This window comes from Olea europaea, unplaced genomic scaffold, assembly GCF_002742605.1.
Source record: "Olea europaea var. sylvestris unplaced genomic scaffold, O_europaea_v1 scaffold453, whole genome shotgun sequence".
Taxonomy (NCBI): Eukaryota; Viridiplantae; Streptophyta; class Magnoliopsida; order Lamiales; family Oleaceae; genus Olea; species Olea europaea.
The window spans coordinates 329,652-340,869 of record NW_019262837.1 but is presented as its reverse complement, the minus strand read 5'-3'; the positions used below and the strand labels follow the sequence as shown (position 1 = coordinate 340,869).

General features: G+C 36.8%; 1 protein-coding gene and 1 long non-coding RNA gene across 2 annotated transcripts; both read right to left on the bottom strand.

Annotated features, from left to right (window-relative positions):
- Nucleotides 1-2,983: 2,983 nt before the first annotated feature.
- On the bottom strand, nucleotides 2,984-3,381 carry LOC111388097. Its single transcript, XR_002701510.1, has 2 exons — nucleotides 3,322-3,381; nucleotides 2,984-3,234 (listed from the first exon to the last, which is right to left on the bottom strand). It is a non-coding gene; the product is annotated as an uncharacterized LOC111388097 (long non-coding RNA).
- A 355-nt stretch (nucleotides 3,382-3,736) lies between these two features.
- On the bottom strand, nucleotides 3,737-5,607 carry LOC111388098 (protein FAR1-RELATED SEQUENCE 5-like). The gene is made up of 2 exons (XM_023012759.1): nucleotides 4,048-5,607; nucleotides 3,737-3,854 (listed from the first exon to the last, which is right to left on the bottom strand). The coding sequence occupies exons 1-2, from the start codon at nucleotides 5,494-5,496 to the stop codon at nucleotides 3,849-3,851; spliced, it is 1,455 nt and encodes a 484-aa protein (XP_022868527.1). The 5' UTR covers nucleotides 5,497-5,607; the 3' UTR covers nucleotides 3,737-3,848.
- Between the last annotated feature and the right edge of the window lie 5,611 nt (nucleotides 5,608-11,218).

Below are 11,218 nucleotides of genomic sequence, written 5' to 3'. Positions count from 1 at the left end.
ATTATTATTTTTTTTTTTTTTTTTTTTTTTTTTTTTTTTTTTTTTTTTTTTTTTTTTTTTTTTTTGTTTTTTTTTTTTTTTTTTTTTTTTAAAAAAGAAAAAAAGAATAGTAAATTCATCATTTTCACAGCTTTTAATTGAGGTAAAAATGATATTTTGCGCAATGAAATGTGGAAATAAGAGTGAAAATGTCAAAAAATAAAAGGTATATACTTTTTCACATTAACAGTAAAAAGTGAGAATATTATGTGCTAATTGCCCTCTAGATTTTCACTATTTTCTCCATTTGCCCTCTTGTGGCAATGATTTTTTGTATTTTGTCATAGGACTAGACCGATCCCCATACATGTGACTCTATGTATTTTATGGATCGACAGCAAACCCTTTAAAATAAGATATGATATTGTTATTGCCTAATAGTTCTTAAAAACAATATATAAAATTTCATACCATATATTCATTAATTTGAGACTTCCACCAAAGGTAGGGTTAGCGGCGACGGTGGGGCGGGCGGGGGGGGGGGGGGGGTTAAACCTTTTTTTTTTCAATAAAGTTTTTGATAATTCATCTTATTGCCCCTATTCATTCAAATGAGACAATAATATAGTTATTAAAAATTTTAATTAAATGATTTATTTTTAAAAATTAAATTATTCGAATATATTTGGTAAACTAAAGTTTTTATTATTTATCAGATTTCTTATATAACCTTGTTGCCTTCTTCTATTAGAATTAATAAAATTTCATGAAATTTTTCCATTTAAAGTATTGAATTCTTTAAAAAAAATTAAATGTGCCCGAGGGCGTAACGGGGCCCCTGTTCCCCATACTCGCTCGCCTTGGGGAAATTTTCCGTTCCATACCCAACACGATTAAGTAGGTAATTCCCGTCCCACCCTGTTGGTGTCAAATTTGACTAGTATTTTTGTCATCCCTAAACAGACGAGGACCATATTACATATTTGTGTTGCATGTGGCCCGTGTACGGAAATGGTTTTGACCCCTTACCAGCAATATCCTAGACATCAATATCTTGGCTACTAAGGTTGATGATTAGGAATTAACTATCCCTAGACGTTGAAAGGGATGTGTTAGAGTGCTCAGAAATAACATGCTCAGCAATTGTTTCTATGTTTAGTATTCTTGTTTCTCTGTCAAAGATAGTATGCTTATGAAGCTTTCACCATCATCTGTCACAATGAGATCTAATATCTTAGCCTCTGTTTGGTTGGAATCAAAATCAGACTTTTAGTAGATTTTGTAAAAAAAAAAAAAAAAAAATTGATGAAATATGTGGTTGAAAAGTTGTAGATCTTGTAAAATGTGTAGTTAAAATTAATTGTTAGACTTTGATTTGGATTAAAATCTTAATTTTAATTTCTACCAAATAGGTGCTTAGGCATACGCATTCCTTTCCACGCCTTAATTTCATGGACCAGTCTACACGTACTTCCTGGTATACAAAATGTTTTGGAAAAAGATATGTGTACACAACATATTACCGAATCTGATACAAAATGCTGACATGTCATATTTGCAGTCAAAATACCGGCAGCTATTCAAAATCAAAATATCAGTAAAATCTCGCCACATCCTCTCACAAAATAATTTGAATAAACCCCCAAATTGGGCGGATCCACTATTTCCTAAATCAAATCCTCTTCCCTTCAACTCCTCTCTCACGATCTGCAACTCCAACTAAAGAAATCTTGTCGGCACATCTACCGCCAATGAAGAAGAGAGAAGTCGTCTGGGACACAGCCCGGCACATCTTCCGTTTCGTGTGTGAGAGACATCGAGGGCGCTAATTCCTTCTCGTGCACCGTCGCAACTGTGACGGAGGTGAAAGGGGATTATGATCCTTTTTTTATGAAGGAGGTGGGTGTTATGTTTTACAATCCCTGTACTTATTTTAATATTCCCTGGAAAAGCATTCATTCTAAATTTCTAATATGTTGTGAATGTGTAGATGGATCTCCCGCTACTCAAAGAAGAGGTCGAGTTGGCAGAGGACGGGGGAGGTCTGGAGCCACATCTGGTGGTGATTCTGGTTGGTTTTTACCCCCAAATTCCTTTTGATGAGTTATCAACCATTAATGGTCTCTGGTTGCAATGCTTTACTGAGAAACCTATTTGATTGTGTTTTATTGAGAAATATTTGGTCTCTAGTTGCACTGCTTTACTGAGAAAAAATTGTAGAAAAGCTTTGGGCTTTAGTTGCTATTTTGAAAAATCAATGAGTATAATTGTTGAACTCTATTTTGAACAAAGTGGGTTTGGACAAATTATACTGCTTGAGTTTAGCTTGTTGAAGTTGTGGAATGGATTTTTTGTGTGTACATTTATAATGCTTGAGGTAGAGGAATGCTTCATGTTAGGACTTCATACAAGTTCTCGGTTTTTCTTGAATCTGTTTGGTAGTTTTGTAAATACAGCAAGAATAATGTATGTTTCGGGTTTTGACGTCTTTTTATGAACTTCTTCATGAAATTATCTAAACGATTGAGTACTGTTTGGCAATGTAGGTTTTTCAAGTTTTCTAAAGTTTTGCCCGACAAGGAGTATCCATTGCAAGGTGAATCAAGTGGCACTACCAAGAGAAATGAACCCGGGAGTTGCATGTTGGAAAGCAAGTTGGAACAACAGAAGTTAAACAACAACCAAAAGAATAAATCTGGGCAGCTCGATAACTGAAGCAAGCTGGAGATCGAAACTGGCAGGAAGAAGAAACCACGCGGTCAAAAAAACACTAGCACTAAAATTCACGTCTCCTTCATTATTTTAGAGTTGTTTTTCCATTTTTTAAATAGGTTTTGAAAATGGGCAAACACTAGCACTAAAATTCACCAAATAGCATCATAATATGACAACAGAAATGCATTAAATGAGAGCCAGCTTAATTAAGTATATAGAAAGTGTCTACATAGTAAGCCCCCAACTAACCACCACCTGAAACACTCCAATTAGCCATCTATACAAAATGTATAAATTAGAACATATTTCCGCCCAAAATCAAAACATGTCGGTTAACTGTTTACAAAAATATACAACCAACTTTTTCTAGATGCTTTAGACCCCTATATCAAAATCACCCAAGTGGAGCATGTCAGTTAATTGTTTACAAAAATCTATAGCCAAATATCTGTGGATGCTTTAGACCCCTAAATCAAATTCGCCAACGCTCTCCTGTGTGCCGACTTGATGGGAAGGGAAAGTGGTTGTTAGCCGAATATCCTGACAAATGGAATTGATAAAGTCATGTTCAAAGATTTTGCATGAAAACTCAATGAAGTTGGCTCATATTTTGTCACACTCAAATACCTGAACATTGATGGGGGGTGAAACTTTGCCTTTCTGCCTTTTCGATGTACTTGAGTTTGTTGCCACCTATGTGCCAGGGGAAAAAACAATCAGTTTCAATGTACAGCGATTATATATATATAATAAATTGGCTAAAAATCATACCTTATGACCAGTTCTTGATTTTTTAGAACCAACTTCTAAATATCCTTTTCGGCGAAGTTTTTTAGGAGCTCCCTTACTTTTCGTGTGTTTCGGGTCCAAGATGATTTCGCCAACAATTTTTCCTGCTTCATCAAAGCTTTGGAAGCCCACAGTCATAGACTTCAACATCGACGACTCCGCTGTTTGGAATTCAATCCAGTCCATAATTTCATGTGATCGTGACTCGTCATGTGCTACCAAGTCAGCTAATTTCGTAAAAGCATTGCACATTGTACTAATCCAACCATGGTAATTGATCGAAACCCTCATGTACGGTCTGTTCACATCCCTCCTCCATCTCTTCAAAATGTACTTATCGGGAACTAATTTCACTTGATTTCGTATCAAAACTGCAATCGCATGCTTACAAATAATTCCTCGAAACTCAAATAAATGACAACTACATTCGAAATCACATTCATCTCTAGGAAAGCACACTTTAAACATTTTCGGCCTCATACATTCATTGATAATGATGTCCTCACGTACATCGTATATAGTATACAAGTAAGAATCATGAACGGATAAGACTTCACAATATACCTTTCCGGTGAACTGTTCTTGGAACTCCTTGAACTTCGCGATTGTGTAAACGGATTGAAATTGCTTCTCCATTTCGTACTTGGTTGCACATGGGACCATGTGTGAAAATGATTTGAAGTCGGCTTGAAACTCTTTTTCAATTTTACTTCTTAATGCACGCTCATATTGCTCCACAAATTGCTTGAGGGATGTTTTTGAATGAACATAGCCATCAAAAAATGCATTAATACCCTCACTTCGTTGTGTGGTTGACATACCCGCCCAAAATGAAGTTTTCGAAAAGCATGGAACCCATCGACTTCTTTCATTGTAAAGACCAGTCAACCAAGTATATTCTAGTAGTTCGTAATCTTCGAGCATCTTATTCCAACCTTGTTCGAATTCCTCACAACTTTGCACATCATATACCAACCCATGCACAGTAGCAAGAATAGAAGCTTTGTATCCATGGCCGCCGAATTTTTCTGGTAACTTTTTTAAAATATGCCACAGGCACCATCTATGCTTTGTGTTCGGAAACACAATTTCAATTGCTTTCTGCATAGCACGATCTTGATCTGTAATTATTCCACTTGGAGCTTGATCATGCATACATTGAAGCCATGTCCTGAATAGCCATACAAAAGTCCTTGTATCTTCATTTGAGATCAAACCACATCCAAGTAGAGTTGATTGTCCATGATGGTTCACCCCAACAAAAGGGGCGAAAGGCATTTCGTACTTGTTTGTCAAGTATGTGGTGTCAAACGTAACTACGTCTCCAAATTCCTTACACGCTTGCCTGCATCTATTATCTGCCCAAAACACGTTCCTCAGCCGGGCCTCGTCATCCAAGTCTATATTAAAGAAGAAACCAGGACTGGTTGCTTGCATCTTTGAAAAATACGCTTGTATTGCAACAGCGTCTCCTTCACCAAGTCGTAATCGTCGAACTTTCTCAATGAAATTTCTACAATCTTTCTCAACACATGTAATCTTGTCATAACCACCGGCTTCAACTACGGCTGAGTTAAAGCTCTTATGTAATGGTATACCAGCTACGTCATTTATTTCAAGTCGTCTTCTTACGCGTGCATTTATTTCTCGATTGCATCGATATAGTCTTGATTTTGATGGGCTTGTTTTGTGATTATGCTCCAGATTAATAGTGTTAATACGCCATATGCCATTAAGTTCTGAACACGCCGTCAATCTCGCTTTACAGCCTGTTTGCATTGTTGGTTGAGGCTTCATAATTGCATTTGTACCACTGAGTCGACAACCCTCCCGACTACATGTAAAAGTTACATAACGTACAACGCCGTCATCATCTTTCCTTGAAGACCTTTTTCTCACCGGAAAACCGATTTGGTACGCATAGTTCTTGTAAAATTCGAACACCTCATTTTCATCTTGAAACTTCATTCCAACCTTGGGCACAATAATATTAGTTCCTTCTCCTAAACTCATATCAATCGGATTGTCGTCTTCGGATGAATGAATTTCCAAATAACCTGCATTTAGGACAAATATTCACATATGAGAAGACATAAAATTGGGTAACAATAAATGTTTGGTCTCTAAACAACTTCATCTTTTCCCTCTCAAATTAACCGAAACAGAATCCAACAACAATTAGTAAGGGCTTTAATTGATTTCATTAATTAAATGCATTTATTTTAATATATTGGCCTTTAACAAACTACACAATGCAGAAAATAATAGCTTCAGTAAAAATAAAAATAATAATAAATCTTCAGGCAATTCAATTAAATGCATTTATTTTAATATATTGGCTTTGAACAAACTACATTACGCAGAAAATAATAGCTTCAGCAAAACAAAAAAATTAACTCTTCAGGTAAATCAATTAAATGCATTTATTTTAATATATTAGCTTTGAATAAACTACATAATACAGAAAATAATAGCTTCAACAAAAAAAAAAAAAAAATTTACTCTTGTGGCAGTAAACTACGTATTTCTGTTTCCTATCAACTTCAATGAATTAAAGCTTCAGCTGAAAACATCTTACTCGTGTTGTCGCCGGCGTCGCAGTTGTCGGCGTGGGAGTTGCCGGCTGCCATGACTTATTCATTACACTAAATAATTACAATAAGTCAAGGTCATCCATTACATGATATCACACAAAAATTTAACTAAAATCTAAATGGACATTAACATAGTTGTCTTTCTAACAATCCAGTCAAGATTTTTTATGTTTACAGATAATAATATATAGGACAAGCTTTTCTTGTCCCCGTGACATCCATTGCAACCTCTATTCTAGCTAACTATTGGCAACAAGAGTCTGGCCAAGCAACGATTGGCTACTAGGCACATGCTTCCCTTGAAGCTTCCGATCCAATATCAACTGAAACTTCTTAGTATCGGATAAATGCGGTTTTACCCATTCCAAGAGCTTCTGCTCACTTCAACATATGGGACAAGTTGTCAACGGGTTCATTTCTCTTGGTAGTGCCACTTGATTCACCTTGCAATGGATACTCCTTGTCGGGCAAAACTTTAGAAAACTTGAAAAACCTACATTGCCAAACAGTACTCAATCGTTTAGATAATTTCATGAAGAAGTTCATAAAAAGACGTCAAAACCCGAAACATACATTATTCTTGCTGTATTTACAAAACTACCAAACAGATTCAAGAAAAACCGAGAACTTGTATGAAGTCCTAACATGAAGCATTCCTCTACCTCAAGCATTATAAATGTACACACAAAAAATCCATTCCACAACTTCAACAAGCTAAACTCAAGCAGTATAATTTGTCCAAACCCACTTTGTTCAAAATAGAGTTCAACAATTATACTCATTGATTTTTCAAAATAGCAACTAAAGCCCAAAGCTTTTCTACAATTTTTTCTCAGTAAAGCAGTGCAACTAGAGACCAAATATTTCTCAATAAAACACAATCAAATAGGTTTCTCAGTAAAGCATTGCAACCAGAGACCATTAATGGTTGATAACTCATCAAAAGGAATTTGGGGGTAAAAACCAACCAGAATCACCACCAGATGTAGCTCCAGACCTCCCCCGTCCTCTACCAACTCGACCTCTTCTTTGAGTAGCGGGAGATCCATCTACACATTCACAACATATTAGAAATTTAGAATGGATGCTTTTCCAGGGAATATTAAAACATAACACCCACCTCCTTCATAAAAAAAGGATCATAATCCCCTTTCACCTCCGTCACAGTTGCGACGGTGCACGAGAAGGAATTAGCGCCCTCGATGTCTCTCACACACGAAACGGAAGATGTGCCGGGCTGTGTCCCAGACGACTTCTCTCTTCTTCATTGGCGGTAGATGTGCCGACAAGATTTCTTTAGTTGGAGTTGCAGATCGTGAGAGAGGAGTTGAAGGGAAGAGGATTTGATTTAGGAAATAGTGGATCCGCCCAATTTGGGGGTTTATTCAAATTATTTTGTGAGAGGATGTGGCGAGATTTTATTGATAATTTGATTTTGAATAGCTGCCGGTATTTTGACTGCAAATATGACATGTCAGCATTTTGTATCAGATTCGGTAATATGTTGTGTACACATATCTTTTTCCTAATTTCATTATCATCACAGTCCCACATATAAATGCCCTTAATTTCAGGAATTGAGCTGCCATAGGCAATGCGCTTAGACTCAAGAAACCAAGCACACCAGCGGACAATGAAACCATAATCGTCGAATGGGTGTTTACATGTGCCTGTTTCCGCATCCCAAAATTTAAAGACTTTCATGTTTCCAAAAAACAATGGGAAAATTGTAACAACAATTCCTAACATTTTCAATTTTTGCAGATTTTATCTTGACCTTCAATTTGTGCCAGCGAAGGTCCCAAATCTTTCGTAAATATGCAGCTGAAGTCCAACTTGACAAAAATCGTCTATAAAATCGTTAGTTGACCTACCTTTCAAAAGGTAGGGATATTATGTGCTAATGAAGATTTTTTTTTTAAAAAAAAAAAATTTAAACAAAAAGTATATTTATCATTCACATCTTTTAATTGAGAAAATTGATAAAAATTACCTTTTGAGCAATGAAAAGTGGAAATAAAATTATAAAGGTGAAAGCAAAAAAAAGAAAAAAGAAAAAAAAGATAATGACGTTTTTCACAATAATAGTAAAAGCTAAGGACTTATGTGCTAATTATCCTTTAGATTTTAACTACTTTCTCCATTTGCCCCCGTGTGGCAAGGATCTCTTTTGTCATAGGACTAGATCTATCCCTATACATGTGACTCTATGCATATATGGATCGATGTCAAACCTTTTACGGTAAGATATGATATTGTTAATGCCTAATAGTCCTTGAAAACAATAAATAAAATTTCATACCATAGATGCATTAATTTGAGACTTCCACCAAAAGGAGGACCATATTACATAGTTCTGTTGCATGTGGCCCACGTATTGAAATGGTTTCACCCTATTCCAGCAATATCCCAGACATTAATCTATTGGCTACTAAGGTTGAGGACTAGGAATTTACTATCCCTAGATGTTGAAAGGGATGTGATAGAGTGCTTCTTAAAAATAACGAGCTCAACAATTGTTGCCACGTTTAATATTCTTGTTTCTTTGTCAGATAGTATGCTTATGAGGCCTTCGCCATCTTCTGTCTCTCGATTTCGGCTGGTCTTTCTTGGTTTTTATTCGGCCTTGGGCTGTTTCATTTCCTCGTGGGCTGCTTCCCTCCCCCTTGTTGGGCTGTTTTGTTACTGATTGGTTATGGGAAAGAAATCCGGCCATAAGAGTGGGCTCTTATCCAAGCAGCCCTCTAACATCCACTCCCAGGTAAGCCACATTAATTCCCAGGAAAATTCTACTGGACCAGTTAAGGTATTGTCGTTGGCCCCTTGTGATCCGTCCATGGCTAAGGAGATAATCCCCCCTTTGAAGGTACCACACAAGGCAGCTTATGAGTCTCCAAGTGAGTCCCAAACACTTGGAGACGAGGACACGGAATCTGAAAGTTTTGCATTTCAGTCAAAGACAGTTGAATTAAAGAACCAAAAAGAGGTTAATAGTGCTGGGATTGAGGGTGTGAAAGACACTAAGAGCCTACTTGGGAGTAATTTTGAGAATTGTTTTTTGGACCGTTAGGAGAAAAGTGGGGTCCACGTGTGAGAGAAAAAGTCAAATATGACGGCTTTAATAGTGAAATAACGGTCAAAAAATCAATTTTTTAGGAAAAAAATCACTCCCAAACAGGCTTTGAATCTCCATGAGTAAACTTCTTCAAAGACAATAGGAAGATGGAGGAAAATATTAAGATTAAGCCCTACGAAAATCAATTGGATGAAGTTGTCTTAAATGAATTGGATGAAGACAATATTGAGAATTCTTGGGGATACGGACTTGTTGGATATTTCGCCGATTGGTTTTCGGGGAAAGTGGCTCTCCTCCAACTATGTGACTCGTGGAAGGTGGATTACAAATATTTTGTGCATGCTAGTGGTTGGTTGGTGTTCAAGTTTGAAACAGATGTGGATGGATTAAATGTTTTGCATGGGGGCCCATACTTGGTTTACGGAAGACCGTTAATGCTTAAAATTATGCCACGCTATTTTAATTTCAATGATAAAGATGTGAGCACTATGCCGGTATGGATAAACTTATTGGGTTTACCTTTGGAATTTTGGAACACGAGTGCCTTGGGTAAAATTCTCTCAAAGGTTGGGAAACCTATATCAACCAACAAAGTCATAGCTACTAGAGGTCGACTATCCTTTGTGAGAGCTTTAGCCGAAGTTGATGCTTCCATTGAACTTGTGAGGGAGGTGAAGATTAGACTTCCTAATGGCACGTTGAGAGAACAAAAAATTGTTTTCGAGCATGAACAAAAATTTTGTGGTTCTTGCAAAGTATTTGGTCACTTGACTATTGGATGCAACAATAAACATACCAGTGGGGAGAAAGGAAAAGGAAGAGCCACGGGGACTGCCCAACGAATATTTGTGCAAGCTAGAAAAATAGCATCTAATTCCCAGAATTCTCTTGTTGAGGCAACTTGTAATGAGCAACAAACTTGGGTAGAACAGTCCGGGACTTTGGATGGGCAGAAACGGGTGCTTACAAATCAAAATTCTAGGCAGTTAGCTACTGAAAATGTGGACAGCTAGCAAGTGGAAAATTTCGACCAGGTAGGGGCCCCGTTTGTGAAGGTTATTAGCAAGAAAAACAAGGCTGTTGGAGCGAAAAAAATCTTTGATGGGTGTCCAAGGCAAAGTCGAGGAGAAAAAGAAGTCGGGATCAAAAATTGACGAGAAGAAGGGAACATCCCTTGCTTCAACATCATGAAGATCGCTTCTTGAAACATTAAGGGTATAAATCCACCCCTTAAACAAAATGAGATTCGGGAGTTTATCAAGCAACATTGCATTGATATTATGGAAATTTTGGAAACAAAATTGGAGAACCGAAAATTGAAGAGGATTTTGCTGAATAAATTTGATTGCTTCATGCAAGTAAATAATTTTTGCACGCATAGAGCCGGAAGGATCTTAATTTTGTGGAATCCATCCAAGGTTTTTTTGGATGTGATAGAGGTTCATCCACAAATTATCCATTGTAAAGCTAATTGCAAGGCAACTTCTTTTACTTTTCTTGTGAGTTTTGTTTATGGATTTCATACTATGGTTAACCGAAGGCCACTTTGAAATATCGTTATGGAGTTTAATGCAAATGTGTCGTTGCCTTGATTGATTTTTGGTGACTATAACAATGTTCTTAAATTTGATGAGAAATGCAATGGGGCGGATGTTACCCCTTATGAAATTAAAGATCTTGCAAATTTTTGCCTTCATGCGGGTTTTACGAATGTGCGCTCCATTGGTTGTTATTACATGTGGACTAATGGTTCGGTTTGGAGCAAAATTGATAGAACAATGGTCAATGATATTCGGGTGCAAAATGGAGCATATGTTGATGCAAATTTCCTACCTTCCGGATACCTTTCCGACCATTCCCCTTACATTGTCTCTATACATGACCGTGTTGATAGTGCAAAAAGATCTTTTAAGTTTTTTAACATGTGGACCAAGCATGAGGACTTCAATGATTTGATTCGAGCTTGCTGGAATTTTTACTTACGAGGGACGAAACAATTTATCCTTTGCAAGAAATTGAGCAAACTTAAGGGTGCTTTGAAGGAGCTTAATTTTAAGCATTTTGG

Excerpts from the sequence above, each read along its gene's own strand:
- LOC111388098 (XM_023012759.1), bottom strand. The coding sequence starts at position 5,496 with ATGAGTTTAGGAGAAGGAACTAATATTATTGTGCCCAAGGTTGGAATG.